Source organism: Emys orbicularis, chromosome 25, assembly GCF_028017835.1.
Source record: "Emys orbicularis isolate rEmyOrb1 chromosome 25, rEmyOrb1.hap1, whole genome shotgun sequence".
NCBI lineage: Eukaryota > Metazoa > Chordata > Testudines > Emydidae > Emys > Emys orbicularis.
In genome coordinates this window covers 16,028,503-16,049,736 of record NC_088707.1, presented here as the reverse complement: position 1 = coordinate 16,049,736, position 21,234 = coordinate 16,028,503, and the positions used below count along the sequence as shown (strand labels likewise).

At 50.7% G+C, this 21,234-nt stretch overlaps 1 protein-coding gene across 1 annotated transcript; it reads left to right on the top strand.

Moving 5' to 3' along the window:
- Nucleotides 1-4,662: 4,662 nt before the first annotated feature.
- CD79B (CD79b molecule) lies at nucleotides 4,663-20,423 on the top strand. The gene is made up of 6 exons (XM_065422664.1): nucleotides 4,663-4,827; nucleotides 7,773-7,814; nucleotides 11,299-11,610; nucleotides 16,871-16,989; nucleotides 18,531-18,572; nucleotides 19,622-20,423. The coding sequence occupies exons 1-6, from the start codon at nucleotides 4,761-4,763 to the stop codon at nucleotides 19,718-19,720; spliced, it is 681 nt and encodes a 226-aa protein (XP_065278736.1). The 5' UTR covers nucleotides 4,663-4,760; the 3' UTR covers nucleotides 19,721-20,423.
- The last annotated feature ends 811 nt before the right edge of the window (nucleotides 20,424-21,234 follow it).

Here is a 21,234-nt window from a genome sequence, read left to right as displayed (position 1 = left end):
TGTAAGCCCTGTGGCCAGAAACTCTGGACAGGAAAGAGCTCACTACTCCCTCTACTGGTGAAGAAGGAAAAGTGCTGCCATAGAGAACTTCATTTGCATAAACTACCTACCCACAATTGTGACACTCAAGGAGTCACCATAACTACACTTGAACTTGGAGGTTGGTGGGTAGTGGGCTCCAAACAAAGACCCCCTAAAAAAGAGTTTTTGTATTATAATGAAAAACTTATCATTGAGAACTCAGAATTCATCTCAAGAGTCATAAGTGCTTTTTGGTTTGTCTTCTGTGGGGACTTTACTGTAAGAAAAAAGGCAGCCTGAAAACTTTATTATGAGAGATGAAACAATAAACAGCTGTATAGTTACCCAGAGCTAGCACCTTAATAAGTCTGAGCTACAAAGATGGATTAGATGATAATGTCTTCAGATAAGAAGCCCCCTCAGGAATGAAGACAGATCTACATGTGGACACTGCTATTTCCTGATCCCAAGTGTGAGTGGTGCAGTGGGTGGATGAAGTGGTGCAGTTAAAAGACAGTCAGCTGGGGGATATTCTCATCAGCAGGTGGGAAGGAAGTTAGACAGACTACTGCTCAAGTTACTGGAAAGGGGGAGGGTATTTACTGAATGAGGGACGCAACCTAGTGACAGAGGATGTGGAAAAAGCTAATATACTCAATGCTTTTTTTGCCTCTGTCTTCACAAACAAGGTCAGCTCTCAGACTGCTGCACTGGGCAGCACAGTATGAGGAGGAGGTGACCAGCCCTCGGTGGAGAAAGAAGTGGTTCGGGACTATTTAGAAAAGCTGGACGAGCACAAGTCCATGGGGCCGGATGCGCTGTATCCGAGGCTGTTAAAGGAGTTGGCATATGTGATTGCAGAGGCCATTGGCCATTATCTTTGAAAACTCATGGCAATCGGGGGAGGTCCCAGATAACGGGAAAAAGGCTAATGTAGTGCCCATCTTTAAAAAAGGGAAGAAGGAGGATCTGGAGAACTACAGGCCAGTCAGCCTCACCTCAGTCCCTGGAAAAGTCATGGAGCAGGTCCCCAAGGAATCAATTCTGAAGCACTTAGAGGAGAGGAAAGTGATCAGGAACAGTCAGCATGGATTCACCAAGGGCAAGTCATGCCTAACTAACCTAATTGCCTTCTATGACGAGATAACTGTCTCTGTGGATGATGGGAAAGCACTGGATGTGTTATTTCTTGACTTTAGCAAAGCTTTTGTTACGGTCTCCCACAGTATTCTTGCCAGCAAGTTAAAGAAGTATGGACTGGATGAATGGACTATAAGGTGGATAGAAAGCTGCCTAGATCATCTGACTCAACGGGTAGTGATCAATGGCTCCATGTCTAGTTGGCAGCCGGTTTCAAGTGGAGTGCCCCAAGGGTCGGTCCTGGGGCCGTTTTTGTTCAATATCTTCATTAATGATCTGGAGGATGGCGTGGACTGTACTCTCAGCAAGTTTGCAGATGACACTAAACTGGGAGGAGTGGTAGATATGCTGGAGGGTAGGGATAGGATACAGAGGGACCTAGACAAATTAGAGGATTGGGCCAAAAGAAATCTGATGAGGTTCAACAAGGACAAGTTCAGAGACCTGCACTTAGGACGGAAGAATCCCATTCACTGTTACAGACTAGGGACCAAATGGCTAGGCAGCAGTTCTGCAGAAAAGGACCTAGGGGTTACAGTGGATGAGAAGCTGAATATGCGTCAACAGTGTGCCCTTGTTGCCAAGAAGGCTAACGGCATTTTGGGCTGTATAAGTAGGGGCATTGCCAGCAGATCGAGGGACGTGATCAGTCCCCTCTATTCGATATTGGTGAGGCCTTATCTGGAGTACTGTGTCCAGTTTTGGGCCCCACACTACAAGAAGGATGTGGAAAAATTGGAAGGAGTCCAGCAGAGGGCAACAAAAATGATTAGGGGGCTGGTGCACATGACTTATGAGGAGAGGCTGAGGGAACTGGGATTGTTTAGTCTGCAGAAGAGAAGAATGAGGGGGGATTTGATAGCTGCTTTCAACTACCTGAAAGGAGGTTCCAAAGAGGACGGATCTAGACTGTTCTCAGTGGTAGCAGATGACAGAACAAGGAGTAATGGTCTCAAGTTGCAGTGTGGGAGGTTTAGGTTGGATATTAGGAAAAACTTTTTCACTAGGAGGGGGTGAAGCACTGGAATGGGTTACCTAGGGAGGTGGTGGAATCCCCTTCCTTAGCGGTTTTTAAGGTCAGACTTGACAAAGCCCTGGCTGGGATGATTTAGTTGGGGATTGGTCCTGCTTTGAGCAGGGGGTGGGACTAGATACCTCCTGAGGTCCCTTCCAACCCTGATATTCTATGATTCTATTTCACTCTTTTTTAGCACGCATGTTCTGTTGCTGTGTTTTCCCAAGTTCAAGACTGTTCCCTTTCCCCTTGTCCAGATTTCCTTGTCTGCTCACAGTCCCAGAGAACTTGCAAGTGAGGAAATTCTGCCTATCTAAAGTACCCATGGAGAGTCTGTTTAATTTCCCGAGGTTTTTGAGAGGGGCTGGTTTAGTTATTTGTCCAGAGAGACCAGAGCTCTATTGAACCCGGCTGAGTGCTGCCATTCCCCCAAGGCAGGAGTGTTATCTGATAAAAAGAAAGAAGCATTTCAGGGTTATTTCCAGAGACCCCTCTTTCATTTCTATCGGGCCATATTCGGCTCACCTCTGAAGCGCTCCAGGCCTTTCCCAGAAGGTTCTGGTGGATTAGAGACAGGTGGACTCAGCAGGATATCAGAGATTCCTGCTTGTATTTCACACCTACACGCAGTGGCGCGGCACAGCGGACACCCATCCGAGATGGCACATGGCTACAGCTGGTCGGAGGTTTTCCCGTGGAACATTCTTCCCTTGGACAATATCAATTCACCAGCCTCCAAGCATTCTGTGGGAATGTGTGGATTCCCATGAAATGTCAGTGGAAAGCAGGCAGCTTTCCTGCCAGCTCAGCCATCTCCCCAACTCCTTGGCAGCCTGCCCTATCTGGGGCTCTCAGGGCTTCCAGTCTCCGCAGTTCCTGGGGCAGCTGGCTCCCTGTGCAGCCCCAGCTCCCAGCTGATCGGTGGTTTACTAGGCGGGATGCTGAAAGGCCAGATGGGACTGGAAATTTTTGAACTCCAGCATCGGCCCCCCTTGGCCATTGGGGCATCACATTTTTATATGAGCCTTGTTTAAATATTGCCCTTGCACTGCAACTGAATGCTGGTGCTGCCGTAACCCACCCCCACCGGGGCACTCTGCCCGGGGGCTGTGTAGAGAGGTTGAGAGGCTTCCATCCTTCAGTCACCACGTGTAACACCACACCCCTGGGGGGCTGTCGGCAGCAAGCAGAGAACGTGGGGCCTCGAGCCTCCATTGCCTGAGCTAAAAGTCCCACTCTGTTAGCTAAAGCCGCAGCAGGCTCCTCAAGACCTGTATGCCCCAGTTACCACTACAGGGGCCAGAGCCCCACATGGAGTGGGCACGGGTCACACACTGCGCTGGCCTAACCAGACGACCCAGCAGCAACTAGCACAAACATCAAATGACCCCTCCAGCTGCTGCAGAAAACGACACGTTACAGTGCACACTGGGTGGGATCTGACCGCCGGCACCTTTGGCGGCAGTGGGGAAGAGAGCCGTAAATTCTGGGATTGCCCTGCCCCCTGCATTCCACCAGCACTGCATCAATGCAGGGAAAGCCTGTGGCATTGGGGTGGGGAGAGGGATGGAGCTGTGCCTTTAAGGGCTGAGCTTCCCAGACAGAGGGTCTGGCCGGGGTGCTGGGAAGCTCTTGTTGTTATGCACAGCCAATTGGAACTGGACCTGGACCCAGAACAAAGCAGACCTCAGGCAAGCACTGAGCAATCACTGCACACCACAGGGCAAAGGCGGGGGGGGCACCAGAACTGGGGGGTGCTGGGGGTGCAGCAGTGCTCCCTGGCTTGAAGCAATAACAGCAGCCAAATGCCCGACTTCCATCCCAGCCAGCACTGGTGGGTTTGGTCGGGGCTTTCCGCACACCCCGGCAAAGGCCAGGCAGAAGTGCCACGAGTCTGTCTGAAACATGCGAAGCTGACGAGGGAAGTGCCTGCCCAGTGCTGTGGGAGGTGACTCAATGAATCCAGACTCATGCTGTTGCCTGCAGGAGATCTGTAGCTTACACCTTTGTCGGTTTGCAAGGGTATGTCCGCACTGAAGTGGGAAGGCGTCCATCCCAGCTGGAGGAGACATACCCACGCTAGCTCTGATCAAGGTGGCATCTAAACACAGACGTATAGCATAGCGGCGGGAGGGGCTGGCCGCCCTGAGTCCCAGATGGGCCCTCCTGTCGCTCCCACCACCATGGATACACTGCAATTGTTAGTGCGTTAGCACGATCAAAACTAGCGTGGGCCGGGCTCCTTAAGTTGGAAATTACACCTCCAACTCGGGTGTAGCGCGACCCGAAGGGAGACTAATTTACATTCCCCTGCTCCTGCTGCCACATCTCTGCATCTGGCCCGGGGCGGGGAAGATGCACTCAACTGCGTAGCCACGGCCCACAGCTGAGTCTGTGCTAAACCAAGCCCCTGGGGCAGTCCCAGCAGGGCCTGATTTACATCGACAGGAAAGTCCTGTCTTGCTTCGCTAAAGCATTGTCATTTTTAGCACTAAAGACGAAGCCAGTTGGAGAGTTCGCAGCGTTTCTGCAGCCGCAGCGCAAGGCCAGGGCGTTGATGTTTTCCTGCCATTTTATCTGAGAAATGGCTTCCCTTTGCAAGAGTCTGGCAGCTCTCCACACGCAGCTCTGCCTGTTAGTCCTGATCTCAGGTAGGATTTTCACAGGTTCTTTAATCTTACCGGGGCTATCGGCTGGTGCAGTCGGCATTAACTCTTTATGGGAATTAGTCCTAAATGTGGATTCTGCCAACAGAGTATTGAAATCTCTCCCATTGCACCTGGTCCTGGGTTGGAACGCTAAAGAACTTCACCCGGAAACGGGATCTCAGCTGTCACTCACTTGTTTCTAAGCTTTTCAACCCAAACGCCTTCCATCTTTCAAATCATTTCAGCATCCGTTTGCACACAGCAAACTTTTCCCGGGAAGGCAGGACCTGGATTTCACAGCATATGCAGCAAGGCAGGAACTCTGGCCTCAGGGCTGCCCAGCATGGTGGGACCCCAGGGAAAGTAATCACTAGCCTAGGTGATGCCCTTGGCATGTCCAGGCTCTGCTTGGTTTCAGCCCTTTGCTCACTAAGGCGACAGTGGCGTTTTCACTGTTGGGCTCTGCAGTTCTAACCCACAAGACAACCACCCAGCAGAAAGAAGGCTGGTACCATGGTTTAGGTCCCTGGCTTAGGATGTGTGAGACCCTGCTTCAATTCCCTGCTGTGCTACAGGCATCCTGCATGTCCTTGGCCAAGTTATGTCCTGTCTCTGTGTGTTCTGAACAAGGGCTTTGGAGCCCTGGCCTGCTTCCCAGGGTGGAGGCTAGAGCCACCGAAGCTTGGGGGATATTCAGATGCTGCGGTGATGGGAGCCAGGTAAGAGAAGTGAGACCCTGCCGAGTGTTTCTTGGGAACCTTGCTAAGTAGGCAGTGTAACATCTCCCTTGTTCATATAGCCAGAGCCCCTCCAGGGCTGTGCTGGCTAAAGGGAAATGCTGGGCAGCTACAACGTGCTGTCCAAGGTGACTGGTGTATTGAGCTCTTGCTGGTAGAAAACTGGAGTAGCAGTGCATGAGCACTGGGCAGCTGTTGCTTCAATTCACTGGAAGCCCCTCTCTTCCCATGGAAGGAGGAGACGACAGGTGGTTCGGGAACATTAATACACAGAGGCGTCCGCTCGTACACACTTTCACAAACAAGGTGAACAGCAGGGGCACAGCTATAGAGTGTCAACATTCACTTTCTATGATTAAACCATTACTCTGAATTGTTATTACCACAGCCCGGATGGGCGAGGAGCTGGCAGACAACCACGGAGTAAAGCTACATGTCAGCTTGCACCTGACCACCCAGATCAATTTCCATAGAAATAGCAAAGGAGTGAGCTGTGCACTGGAGCGATTCAGTAAACAGGACAGCGCTTCCTGCCCATCTGCCCCACTGGGGAAGTGGTGCAGCCGCTGCAGGATGTCAGGGGAGATGCTGGGTTGGGGCTGGCTAGCTCAGGTTGCAGGGCGGAGATGCCTGGCTAGGGAGGAGAGTTGTGGGCTACTTTGGGAATTGCTGATGTAGGGGTACAATTGCTGCTTAGAGTCTAAGGGTGTGTCTACACAGTGATAAAAACCCATGGCTCCGAGTCCAGGGCAGTTGATTCAGGCTAGGGTTGTGGGGCTAAAAATAGCAGTGTAGACATTCCGGCTCGGGCTGGAGCCCAAACTCCTACGCTGCATTTTCTAACCCCGCAGCCAGAGCCCCATGAGCCCGAGTCAGCTGACCTGGGCCAGCCGCAGCCGTGCTATGGGTCTTTTATCGCAGTGTAGCCATACCCTGTGTTCCAGTCCCATGCCAGCCCCTCTTGGGGGACACAGCCATGTTAATGATTTATTTACACAATGCCCGCCAGGGCATTAGCACTTTGCACACCCAATAGAGAGACTTGGCCTGGGCCCCAAAGAACCGAGTCTGTACTTCCAAGTCAATTAAGCTAAACCAAATTCAGGCCACTTTCATTCTGAATAAGAGTGTTCACACAGAGATTAAATACGGTTTAACTAATTCACTGTAGAAATTAATTTGGATTAACTCTGTGAGTGGCCCCATGTAGGGTGTGGGGTGAGGGTCACAGCAGGGAGACCAGGCAATTCCTGCCCTATGGGCTCCATTTATCTTGACAAGTCTGTTAAAGTTGCTTTTTGTTATGCTGGGGCCGGACTCTAGAGCAGCTAGTGAGGTGGGGTGCTTAGCTGGGCTCACGTGTTAATGGCTTTATCCTCACTGAGGTATAGCTCAGTGGTTTGAGCATTGGCCTGCTAAACCCAGGGTTGTGAGTTCAATCCTTAAGGGGGCCACTTAGGGATCTAGGGCAAAATCAATACTTGGTGGAGGCAGGGGGCTGGACTCAATGACCTTTCAAGGTCCCTTCCAGTTCTAGGAGATGGGATATCTCCATCAAAACAAAACAAAACCCTGGGGGGAAGGGCTCTCGGCCCTGGTTTACAGCTGGGGAACCAAAGCCCAGACAGACTCAGTGACTTGCCCAAGTTCACACAGTCTGTAGCAGAGCAGGAGATGGCCCCCAGTCTTCAAAGTCCCAGGCTAGTGGCTAAACCACCATGCTAACTGGCCTGTTTCAACCCCAGCACGGTGCAGTCCTGAGTTCACTCAAGCCCCAGGCCTGGCTAGCACTCTAACCACTGTCCCGCCCTGAGTCTCAGCCGTGTGACAGAGGACTGGAGCAGCCCGCCCTGGCTGCAGTGTGTGCTCACAGGCGTTAGATAGTTAATGCTCAGGGCACCCGCACCCGCTGAAGGACTGTCCCCTTCCCCCACCCCAAAGCCAGCCAGTGAGTCAGTACTGGAGCCCACCTGACCCTCAGCCCCAGATGCATCCTGCTGCTGTGGAGGAAGGTTAGAGCCAGAATGTCTGGGAGAGTCAGGCCCCTGGCTCCCATAGCACCTTGAGCCTCCAAATGCCAGTGACTTGTATGGGCCCTGCTGAGCCTGGGTTTATCTGGCAGTGGAGGCTGCTTGCTGAGTGCTTCCAGAGAGACCTCTCTGTACTACACCAGCTCTGAGCTGCTTTTTCTGTTCTTCTCCTGTCTTTCAGGTGAGATCTCAGCCTCAAGAACCACCACCCTGCAGAAGTCAGGTCAGTACAGCTGTATAATACTGTTACAGTGAATCCCCTCCTTTGTGATGCTTGTGTTTTGCTTAGTGCAATCTCTCAGGTGCCTCCTCCCCCACTGAAAATACAGCAAGGTTAAGAGAAAATGAGTGTCCCAGTGAAAATTCTCTAAAGCTGAAACTCAGCTGGTGGCTCCAACCTCTAGTCCCCAGCTGCAACCACCTGGTAGACCCTGAGGGCCAGATCTTCCATTGGAGTGCTGCTTTACACCAGTGGAGGGTCTGACCCTCAGAGCTTAGGGGCTGGAGAGATTTGTTATTGCCTGGATCTCTTTTACTCTGTGCTGCAACAGAGTGATGACATTGATGCAGTCTGGTGAAAAAGATGAAATGCAGCACTGCAAATTACAGGACAGAAAAACAGACAATCAAATGGAATTAGTAATGATAGAAAGTGATTTTAAAATACCCCAAATGACTACTACAACACTACATGAAAACCATATATTTTGAGAGGATGAGTTAGCTGAGGTTCCTAGCTACTGCCTGTCTCTTTCCCATTATGGTAAATTACCTATTTCATTGTTAAATATATCTAATGCTTAAGCTATTGCAAAAACTTATAACCCAAACCACTACCCATTTCTCTATTAACAATTTATAATCAATATGCTCCTTTTCGAATAACCCTAATAATGTGAAAGCAGTTCCCAGCCTCTGTAAAATTTGCATATTTCCCCTCATATTTCAGTCCCTTCAGCTCCACTTGTTGGTCATATATGGACTTTGGCTACAGAATTTGCCATTTCCTCAGAGGAGGGGAACCACAGAAGACATTTGTATCTGAACTGGTTTTGCTCTGAGACCTTGTTTACATGGGAAAGTTGCAACTATTTAACTTAAATCTGTTCTTAATCCAATTTAATTAAATCCATGCAACCCCCTGTGTGGATGCTCTTATTTCAATGTAAGGGAATGGCTTATTTTGCTTTAGCTTAAACCTGTTCCTCATAGACTTAAGCTAAGCTGAAAAAAGCTGCTGTACCAAAATAAGGATAACAGGAGTACTTGTGGCACCTTAGAGACTAACAAATTTATTAGAGCATAAGCTTTCGTGGGCTACAACCCACTTCTTCGGATGCATAAGGATGTATGTATAAGGATGTATAAATAAGGATGTCTACACAGGGGTTTGCGTTGGTTTTACTTCATTGGTTTAAATTCACTCCTTAGCTTAAATCAGTGCAACCTTCCCATGCAGACAAGTGATAACACAGCCGCATTCATGAGTCTACATCTACCATGCTGCTGAACGATGTTTGTACCAGTGCGTGCTGGGGAAGTCAGGGCAGCTCTCCCAGCGTGCCCCGGGGGGACATGCACACAGAGCAGCATGGAGGACAACAAACCCTGGGCTGTCTGGCTCTCTGCATGTGGAGTAGGGAGCGGGAAATGGTCTAGTAGACTGGGGTATAGAAAATCTCCCTTCAGTTCCCATATCAGCTAATGGCCTCCTGTATGACCTCAGGCAAGTCACTTGACTTGCCTCGCACCTGAGCTGCCCCGGTGTAAAATGGGGGTAAGAGTCCCCGGCTCAGGGGTGCTGGGAGGCTAAGATCTATTAGTGATTTGCTCTGGGTTTGTGCAGTGCCCAGCAGGGCCATGACTGGGGCTTCTAGGTGCTACAATAAAACACAGTTAGGGGAGCTGTGTAACTACCGGCCACATGAGTTACACAGGCAGAGTTAGAGTCTTATCTGCACAGCACCACTGCACAAGCTGGCTACAGGAGGTCAGTTATGTGACTGGCAAGGGAGACATGACTGGACTTTTCCCAGGGTGTTGATCCCAGAGCCAGCCTGGCTGGGGAGGGCAGATACCTACTGTAAGAACTAGAGACCCAGCTCTTTGTTCTGTGTTGGTACAGTAACACCTGGTGCCATGCAGCCCTATGACTGGGCACTGCCACAATGCAAATCAATAACAATGATTATAATAAAAGCACTAGGGCCAGTTCATATACCAGTGTTTCCTATGGTTCCTCTCCTCAGAGAAAATAAACGCTGCAGTCCCAGTCAGTCTGGGAACTGGCCTTGGGGACCGAAACGTCTTCAAAAGATGCAGAGCTGCTTGTGAGACAGGAATGCTGGGAGCGAGATCTGACAGATTGTTCTAGCGCCATTTATGGATCATCAAAGGGAACTACAGTGCACATTTTAATGACTTGGGTTCGAGATGGTGGTATTTTGCACCAAAGGAACCTTAAAGTAGCTCAGTGGCCCTCATTGTAATGAGACACATTGCATACTGGAGAACTGAGCTGTGTCTACTGACGATAAACATAACGCTATGGTGCTTTTTCTTTGATACTCTTTAAGGCTTAAGCTTTGTTCTGTTGCTAGTGTGCTGTGAGATATCACAGGTGCTAGTAACAGAGGTTTTTCCTCTCTAATGTAAGCTGCTCGCAGTTACTAATTTAGCTATTTGGTTTTCTGTCTTTTCCAAATTATTTGTTGTTTTATAATTATGAAAGGCAGGAATAACTTGGGAAGCGATAAAATCAAATAACTAAATTAGCAACTGCAAGCAGCTTGCATTAGAGAGGAAAAGCCTCCTTGAGTGTTACAAATGAGTAGTGGTTAGTCATGATTTTCTGAAGCAGCTGAATTAAATGCTACTTATAAGGAATAATTGAATACAAATACAATACTGTGTATATGTAACTCAGCAATTTAGTATATTTAACTGCTCAAAATTCCTATAAATGGCTTTGGAATAAGCACAGAATGGATATACACCTCTACCCCGATAGAACGCTGTCCTCAGGAGCCAAAAAATCTTACCGCATTATAGGTGAAACCGCGTTATATTGAACTTGCTTTGATCCGCCAGAGGGCACAGTCCCGCCCCCCCCCGGAGCGCGGCTTTACCGTGTTCTATCCGAATTCGTGTTATATCAGGTCGCATTATATCGGGGTAGAGGTGTATTTCTTCGTCACTTCATAGAAATGTAACGGCTGTGCAAACTTTAAATAATTAAAAGTAGAACTGGTCAAAATTTTTCCGTTGAAACTTTGTAATGGTGCTGTGCAGTGTGATAGCAGCAGTACGTGTGGTGTGGGGGAGTCACATCGTGGTCTTGTGAGAACCTTGTGCACATCTTGACTTGCGTGGCATTTAAGGCCCTAACTTCCATGAGCGCTGACGAGCTTTGGCACATGCCCTGTGCCTGGTGCACGCCCAGAAGCTGGGGCTGTGCTTGGTGTACACAGGAGCAAAGCCGCAGTTTGCACACGCACAGCATTGTAGTCCTTCTTATTGCAATTTATGTCAACCTACATTTCTGCATTTGGTGAGCGTTTGCCAGTCATTTGCCAGGAAGCATGCTGCATTAGTAGCCCTGGGATGATCCCTATTAGCCCACAGGCATCACAGGGAAGAACTGGAGGAGCTAATAAGATGCAGTGTTATCAATTTACCCTCCTGGCCTGGTTTTGTCTCCTCCTCAGATATGTGCTGTTCAAACTTCCGGCAGCACCCTCGTTACATAGCTGCCAAGAAGAACACCCAAGTTCACTTCATCTGCCATTCCCGCAACTCAAACGATGTGCAGTGGTACAAAATGACTGGACAGGACAAAACCCCCCGGGTGATAGATGTGAATGGCCCGAGGGTGTATGAGGAGAGGAATGTGTCGTTTGTAATGATCATCTTCAGCAAAATCCAGCCTGAAGACAATGGTATTTACTTGTGTGAAAATAAGAGCCTGGCTCGTGATCTGGGACGTATACGCACGTGTGGGAGTGAACTGAGAGTAATAGGTGAGATGCGCTATCGCTGTCTCTGTCTAACCCCAGACACATCCATCTATCTATTTGTCCATCTGTCCCCACACACACCCATCTGTCCCCACACACACCCATCTGTCCATCTGTCCCCACACACACCCATCTATCTATCTGTCCCTCTGTCCCCACACACACACATCTATCTATCTACCTACCTACCTATCTCATACGGATTTTTTCAAGTTTTCTACTTAAAACCTTTCGGTGGGATTTTCACAGGCACCAAAGGGATGTTGGCAACTAGCTTGCACTCCAGTGGGATCCCTTATGATTAAGGCTATGATTATTTTATAGAGGTCGACGAAGTCACAGGGAATCCGTGACTTCCGGTGACCTCCGTGACTTCAGCCCATGGCGGCTGGGAGCTGTGGGGTACTCTCGCAGCTCCTGACCGCCGCAGGTGGCAGAGGGGACCCTGGAGCTCCAAGTGGCCCCCGCACATAGGTGCGGGAAGTAGGAGTGCGGGGGGTGCTGCAGCACCCCCAGGTTTTATGCAGGGTCACGGCTTACGGCTGTACACATGGTGTCCCAGCTACTGGCCCCGCTCCCGGCCACGCACGCGGGGTCCCGCATCATGGCTGCTGGCCCCGTGCCTGGGGGTCCTGGGCTGCCGGCCCAGCACCGGCCCTGCACACGGAATCCTGCCATCCCACTCCTGGCCCCGCACGCGGGGTCCCAGCTGCCGGCCCCTCTCCCAGCCGCACATGCGGGGTCCCGGCTGCCGGTCCCACACACAGGGCTCTGCTACTGGCCCCGCACCTGCCACCAGCCTCAGCCCCCTTATCCCTGTCCGTGTCCCCCTCCCCTCCTGGAGACACGGCCCTGCTCCTGGCCTCAGCTCTGGCAGATAAGAAGTTTGGGGCTAGTTTTGCTGGCTTTCAGCAGCCCCACTATAAAAAACATTCCAGCACCATTGTCCCCGCAGCTGCCTCGCCGCTGCACGCAGTGTGGGGACCCCGCAGCTGAGCTCTCCATTTTGTCATGGCTGTTTTTAGTAAAAGTCATGGACAGGTCACGGGCTTTTTTACTAAAAACAGCCATGACAAAATCTTAGCCTTAATGATGATGCTTTGAAAATCCCAGTCTGACCCATTGACACAGCAATACAGAACCCCCTGAACACATTAGCGGCCATGCAGCAAGAAGGGGCTGTGGCCCAGATCCCAGCAGCAAAGGAGCCCTGTCTTCGGACGCCGGGGACGTCAGGGAGGGTTTGAATTTCAGGAAGACATTAGGCTCTTCCCAATCCTGATTAATAAAAGGGACCATTTGGGCCTTCAGCCATTCCCATTGTGGCAATTTTGCCCCCAAGGTTCTTTGCATGGTTTCTGACTTATTTCAGCTCTCATTTCTCTCCCCTTCAGAATACACTCTAGTTCAACCACAAGCCATTGGGCTAGATGCAGGAATCCATGGGTGAGTTTGTCTGGCTTGTATTACGCAGGAGGGCAGACTAGAGGATCTAATGGCCTTTCCTGGCCTTAAAATCTATGGATGTATGTGACTCTATGAATCTGTGTGCTGGAAGCTATGAAACACAGGAACAAATGGGATAACGTGATTTTAGTCAATTAGGCAATAACGTGCCATCACTGGTAAAATGAGGGTCCGGCTGGAGATTCTTGCCTGTATGCTCGGGGTTCTACTGATCGCCATATTTGGGGTCGGGAAGGAATTTTCCTCCAGGGTAGATTGGCAGAGGCCCTGGAGGTTTTTCGCCTTCCTCCGCAGCATAGGGCAGGGGTCGCAAGCCGGAGGATTCTCTGCGACTTGAAGTCTTTAAATCACGATCTGGAGACTTCAACAGCTGAGTTAAGGGAAAGTGGGTGGGTCAGCTTTTGTGGCCTGCATCATGCGGGAGGTCAGACTAGATGACCACAATGGTCCCTTCTGACCTTAAAATCTATGAGTCTATGAGTCTAAATGAGCAAGCCATTGCTGAGACTCTCAGCTGTTCGGGGCAAGGACTGTGTCTGCCTCTATTTCTGTACAGCACCCTGCACAATGGGGCCAAGCAGGAATGAGGCCCATGAGCGCAGTCCCAGGATACCCAGGAAATGATAAGAATATTATCATTCCAGAAAGGTTGTGTAAAAAAGTCCCTTTTCACACTGTAAAATACAAGAAGCTCAGAGAACTCGCATTACGGGTGTGAATACTCACACTGCACGTCTAACTTACACCTACCAACCTGAGGACGTTCAGCCTGGAGCACCAGGTGTCTAACTGAGAACAGGCTGGAGAACGAAGGTGCCAGTCATCCCTGCAGTTCAATGGGGCAAGTACCATCGCTGGCACGTCCCCCATACCATAAGCTCTTTAGGGCAGGGACCATCCCTCTGTTCTGCGTTTGTTCAGCGCCTGGCACAATGGGGTCCTGGTCCATGACGGGAGCTCCCAGGTGCTACCACAATCGTCTTCCTCTTTCTTGCCACTTCCCTATTTGGGGTTGGGGACTTTTATAGCCTTCTTCCAAAACTCGTGATTGTACGGCTGGCTGTTGTGCAAATTGGTGTCGCTAACATCTGTTGATATCTGCTCCACGTAGGCCTCTTCCTTGCTCGTCTTCCATCCACAATCACTGAAAGGGTCATCCTACCAGAAGCACTCCCAGGTCTCCACTGGACACAACCACACCAACAGACCCTAGCCTCCAGCAACTTGTCCTCAATTGGGGCAATCCGCATTAGGCCCCTCACAACCTCATTCCATTTCCTATCATAGCAAGTCCATCCATTTAACCATCTCAACATCTTCATTCCCGTGGTAGAGAACATACTGATCGCCTTCCCCGTAGTTGGCCAAGTCTCTGTCCTGTACATTAGGATGGGTTGAATTACAATGTTTATACACCCTAGCTTTTAACTTGATTGCCATATTTTTATCACAGAGAACTGGGGTAGGTCCTGTCATTCGCACCAACCAGCTAGGCACTCCCACAATACAGGTAATAAAGAAATGAATAGATTCCCCAGGCCAAAAGGGACTACTGTGATCATCCAGTCTGACCTCCCACATAACACAGGCCAGAGTACTGCCCCAAAATAACTCCTAGAGCAGATCTTGTAGAAAAACATCCAATCCTGATTTAAAAGCTGCCAGTGATGACCATGACCCTTGGTAGGTTGTTCCAATGGTTAATGTTAAAAACGTGTACCTTATTTCCAGGCTGAATCTGTCTAGCTTCAACTTCCACCCATTGGATCATGTTAGACTTTTCTTTCCTAGATTGACTATTACCAAACATTTGTTCCCCATGTAGGTACTTACAGACTGTGATCAAGTCATCCCTGAACCTTCTCTTTGTTAAGCTACATAGATTGGGCTTCTTGAGTCTATCGCTACAGGGCAGGTTTTCAAAACCTTTAATCATTCTCATGGCTCCTCTCTGAACCCTCTCCAATGTATCAACATCCTTCTGGAATTGTGCACACCAGAACTGGACATGGTATCCCAGCAGTGGTTGCACCAGTGCCAAATATGGAGGTAAAATAACCTCTCTTCCGCTACTCAAAATTACCTGGTTTATACATCCCAGGATCACATTAGCCCTTTTGGCCACAGTGTCACACTGGGAGTTCATGTTTAGCTGATTAACCACCACGCCCTCAAACCTTTTCCAGAGTCCCTGCTTCCCAGGGTAGCCCCCTCCCCCATCCTATAAGTATGGCTGGCATTCTTTGTTCTTAGATGTGCACATTTACATTTAGCTGTATTAAAATGCACATGGTTTGCATGTGCCCAGCTTACCAAGTGATCCAGACTGCGCTGAATCAGTGCCCTGTCCCCTTCATTATTTACCACTCCCGGTGTCATCTCAAACATGATCAGTGATGATTTTATGTTTTCTTCCAGGTCATTAATAATGTCATGGTAATTAGTGTAGGGCCAAGAACCAATCCCTGCAGGACTCTGATGGAAACACACCTGCTCAATGCTGATTCCCTGTTCACAGTTACATTTTGAGACCTATCAGTTACCCAGGTAACAGGGAACCCCAGCTCTCCTGGCCAATGGCTCTGTGACTGCCTCCAGTCACTCACACTGGGTTGTATATCTCCGTGGTGCTGCTCTGGACTCCGTCACACACACGTGGGAGTAGCACAGTGTCGAGGGGACAGCACCTGCTTTGTGTTGGTGCCAGGTCTCTGGTGAAGATACCACCGGGCTCACCCGGAAGGCCAGGAAATGTAATTTGGACACCTTGCACTTGTCACCTTCCAAGCACGTCATGTTCAGAACGGGCTGTTTGCTGCCCTGAGTGACCCGTGACCTGGGTGCCCATGAGGTGGTGCTGACAAGGCCCTTCCACTTGCAAGCCCAGCTCTGTGTGGCATGGGGAGGCTGCTTGCTTTGCTGTCTGGGCAGCATTTCAGGGAGACGTTCCCCATCCCCAGAGCAGGGCCCATGGAGCTGGCCAGCCCTCAGCACTCACAGATCATCTGCCATGCCCACAGATCACGAGATGGGCTTAAAACAATGAGATTTTAAACTGGGGTTCTCTTTATTTCCCTTCTGGGTCTGGACCCTTTAGGGTTCGTGTCTTCAAGCTTTTATCCATGACCGGGAGGGCATGTACTTACTTTTAAAAACAAACCAAGCAAACATAAAAACCCCAAAGGCTGACACTCTCATGTATTCACCTGACTCCCAGAGCTGGGATTTAGCACCAAATATCATGAGACTAGTGAGAAAATCACAATAGCAGGTGACATTGCAGGCTAGTGGCCCGGGCTAGATGGACGATGGCAAGGGGTCACAGTATGGAAAAGGGGATGAATCACTACTCCTAAGGTAGGAGAGGGGATCAGCAGCACAGAGAGGTGGGGAGAAGAGGTGCTGATGGAAGGTCACAGCAAACAGCAGGTCAGGGAAGCTCTTGAATCAACTGAGAGGTTTTTCTCCATCAAAAAAGCAAGTCTGTGATGCTCATGGGGTGCAAACGGGGCTGTTGTGAAAGCAAAGCAGGCAGCTTCCTTCCTTTCTTCCTTTCTTTCTTTCTTTCTTTCTTTCTTTCTTTCTTTCTTTCTTTCTTAAAAGAATTCCCTTTATCAATTTTTGTTTTCACCAGTTCACTCACTACTCCATGCAGAACCCTTTCATGCTAAGTTCCTCCTCCTAGGCCCTTACAGCTGTTCTGTACCAAAACTCCAGCCAGCTCCTGCGCCTCCCGTCTGGGAGAGGCGCTGCAAAGGGTTTAAGGCACCCCTTCCTGCCGTTGCCTTGTTTGTAGGTTTCAGCACCATTGAGCAGGTCCAGAGACGGAACAGCGTGAAAGACGTCATCATCATGATCCAGTCCATTCTCCTGGTCATCTTCGTGAGCGTTCCCATGCTCCTGCTCCTGGAGAGAGTGAGTATTGGGCGCCTCCTACTGAAATACCGTTGACCGTCCTGCAGTGCGAGGCATCTTGGAATGTCTCAGCATGACGTGTTGGGGACCATGTTTCTAGACCTGTCTGGGCACCGTCATCCCAGGCTCCCAGCCATCGCTCTGAGCTGTGCTGAGGATGGGGAGAAGTCTCCTTTATTTTCTAAGGGGCAGGGGGCTAATGGCCCTGGAACCAGGGCAGGCGTATCGCCTTCGCTGGGGGGATATATAGCTGTGTCACAAGAGGCTCCATTTCCATTGTGTCTATTCAGCCAATGGGCTCTTCCTGACAGCCTCCTCTGAGAACTGAGGTACCTGGGCTAGGTCCCAGAGGCAATGCAAAAGATGGAGGATAGCTAGTCCCTTCCACCCACTGCTTCGCGGTTAGGGGGGAGTTATATGGGATATTGCCATCTGGGCCCCACCAACAGCTGGCAGAGGCCTGGAGGAACAGCAAGGGGTTGCACTGCCTCAGCCCCTCGTGGCTGTCAAAAGGTGTAGGCCAGGGACGTCTACACTACAGGAGCTACAGCTCCCAGCTACACCGCGGGAAGCCTGTAGTGTAGATGCACACCACAGCGACATACGTGTTTTTTCCGTCGCGGTAGGAACTCAATCTCCCTGGGCGACGGTCGCTAGCATGATGGTCTGCCATCGACCTCGCTGCGGCTACACTGGGGGTTAGTTTGGCACCACTGCGGCACTCGGGGGCTGTTGATTTTTCACACCCCTGAGTACTGCAGCTATGTTGACCTGAGTTTTAAGTGTAGACCAGGCCTCAGGGAGGAACATTTATCTTCCTTTGCTTGGAGGAATAAAGCATTTAGCCCCGGGGAGCCCTGGAAGCATCTGGAATTCCCCTGGGAAGCTCTGGGTCTAGTGGGTTAGTGGGGATAGGGCAGAGATGGGGGGGCAGAGTGAGGGCAGCCAGCTTCAGCAGTGTTACTGAGCATGCTCAGCCCTGTGAGCAAATCTGGGGGGGCACATGACCCTGCATGCCCCCCCATATGTCGCCTCTGATAGGGGTTCAGTGATGTCTCCTGGCTCCTCCAAGGGAAACTGTCATCAGGAGTCTGGGCACTGACGGTGCACACCTCAGGCTTAGATCTGGGGTGGGGCTGGCATGGCTGGGAGCGGAAGCAGGCCCCTGGCATCCAGACAGCTCACTGTTATCCCTGGCACCTGGGTTGTGCTGAGTGCATCGCATGGCTTAACCTGGGTTGGTTTACACCAAGGACTTAGTGTAAATCCAGGACATCGCAGTAGGAGACACGCCCAGGCCATTCACACACACCATGCTGAGCGGGGCTGTTCTTGGATGGCCCCACTCCCCCGAGGGCACATCTGCCCCGTCACGCAGTGCTTGGCAATGCCCTGGTTTTACACCCACTTGGGACACTTTGGGGGGAAACATTTAATGACACAGACATTCTGGTAGCAGCCCACGGAAGAGCCCAGAAATAGCAGGACACCGTGGTAAGGAATATCACTACATTTACCCTGTGCTTCTCCCCTCCCGCTAGGGCGACGGCAAGGCCAGCTCTGATGAGGACCATACCTATGAGGTAAGTTAACAATATCATGTTAATTAGGTTAATAATAGTTAATATAATAGGAATATTTTTGAAGCTGTGAGCTGGGCAGGGCGGCATTTGTTGGGGGTTTCAGATGGACATTGCGAGCTGAAGGGGAGGAGGAGTGGATCTTTAAGACTGACGTCCTTTCTCCCAAGTGTGTGTTGTGTATTGGAGAAGTGGCGCTGGAACAGTTTTTGGAGTGAGGGTGCTGAGCTGCATCCCCGCTTACCCCTGTCTGCACCCCCCACCATCCCCTAGAGCTGGGGCCGGGAGCAGGGCTCTGGCTCCGGGAGGGGAGGGGAGGGACACAGACAGGGGTAAAGCGGCGGAGGCTGGGGCCACAGCTAGGGGTGGGTGTGGAGCCCTGGGCATGGGGCCAGTGGCTGAGCGGGACCCTGGGCTGGCAGCCAGGACCCTGCATGCAGGGCCAGCAGCCGGTCCTATCCCCGGGTGGGACCCTGGGGCTGGCACAAAACCTGAGCGTGCTGCATCATCCCACACAGCCCTACTTCCCACGCCTATGTATTGGAGTTAAATAAATACTAACAAAACCATGCAAAACTAAGCGTTTCAAACAGCCTGCCTCGAAATCTTTTCCCCTCTCAGATGCAGCTCCCAGACTTTTGGTCGGTCATAGTGCCACTAGTTCTCCGGTCATCCACAGAGTCTGCCAGGGTAGACAAGGCCTGAATTTCCGTCTAAAATAAGCAGAGGGGAACAAACAAACCCTTTCAGGTTCTCTGTAAATCATGAAGGAGCAAAAAAGGCACCAATCCATTACATCCCCGGGAATGAGCCTGAAGATGGCACGGCCAGGCCAGCCTCGGAGATGGGAGGGAGGGAGGGCTGGGGCTGGAGGCAAGGAGTCCGCTTTGGTAAAGCTCTTCTGCCAACTAACATCACACTGAATTCCCAATTCCACCCTAAGCTCGGCTGGTGCAGCAACGGGTGAGCCAAGGGAGGCACCTGGGCGTATCTCAGGGCCGAACCGGGTCCCTGGGAACTTTTCCTCCTCAGTCTCCCTCTTCTTTGCACAGGGCTTAGAGATCGAACAAACTGCCACCTACGAAGACATTGCACCTCTGCGGGATCTAAAAGCCAAGTGGACAATTGGGGAGCATCCGGGCCAGGAGTGAGGGGCTCTGCACCCAGGCGACTTGCACCCGCTGTGCCTGCGAGCTACCCACTGATGCTGGAGGGGATGGGATTCCTGGCTTCCTGCCATGGGCTGTGGCTGTTACAGACTCATGTGTGGCAGGGCAACATCACAAACTGCAACAAGATGATGGGACGCTGCCAGTAGCTCCCACCTCCCTGCCGCACGCAGCTGCCTCCCGTAACCATTAGTAGAGCTTGCTTGAGTTTTTGGTGTTGTATATTCAGTGCTTGCTTTTCTGAGTCTGTATCCAGGTCTGGATGGGAGCTGGCCAAGATGATTTTAGCCGGGAAGTTGCTGTTATTATCTCAACACACAAGCCCCTAGGTGCATGTACAGGAATGAGTAGCAAGCTGCCAGCAGCTGGCAGCAAACAATGAGTTAACCTCAGCCTGAGTTAGGCAGCTAAAAGAACCTGGTATGTTTAAAGCAGCAAATCACTTTCATCTCTGAGGCCCTGGGCCTAGGAAGGAGAGACACATTCACAGAGGGCTGGAATGTGATCACTTGACTCATGTTGAACTGAACCTTACACTGCACGTGAAGTTATTACGACTCCTTGTAGCAAGATGCTACACAGCAGGAATGAAGTTCTACCAAGTGTGAATTAGGGCGTCCCAGCAAAGAGTGGAAATTGTGGGATCAAAATGTCCAACTGCTTTTTAAAGTTTTAATAAACACAATAAATCAGTGTCCTGCTCGTCCCGTTTCCACTGCCCGGAGTCAGACTGGCTCCTTACTGCACAACGCGTGGCTGAGATGCATAGTCCAGAGGCTTTCTCATTAAGCAGCTTGTCTAGGTGCGTGGGCCGTTATCATGATGCTGGGATCTCAGGCAGGTTCTGTACTAAGGAACACCAAAGATCATTTCACATCAACTCACTCACCAGAAGAGGTTTTCCATGGACCAGAGCATGGAACATTCCTTCAGTGCTAATAATAAGCCTGCTCAATGTCAATTAAAATTCACTAATTTCCTGCTCCAAGCAGCACTTTAGGCCACAGTTTCTGCTGCACGGACCTTCCTTTGCAAGAGGAGAAATCTGACTGGGTGGAATGATACCAGCAAAATTTTGCATGTCGCTCACCTCCCCAGGCCCTTTAGGTTTGCCTGTACGGTCTGTTTAGAGCAGCTGCTCTTTGCAGCAGGGGCGTGTCTGTTAAGTGCCATGCAGGCTGGTGGGGCTGTATAGGCAGGGACCGAAATACAGTCATGGGCACTGAGCTCTCATGAGACACATTAGAGCAGATGTTCCCCACACTGCACCAGTAAGGATGCACATGCCCAAGTGATTTCGGAGGGGCTGGCTGGGAAGGGGGTGCTGGGCCTGTTTGCAGCTGCTGCTACAGGCTTTTGCTGCCAGGGTGAGCCAGGAGGTCTCTAGCACTGCCTTGTATTCATGCAGGGCCCAGCAGCCATGGCCAGGATCAAGGCCTCGTTGAACTAGGCACTGTACTGACACATGGAAAGGACAGTGCCTGCCCCAAAGAACT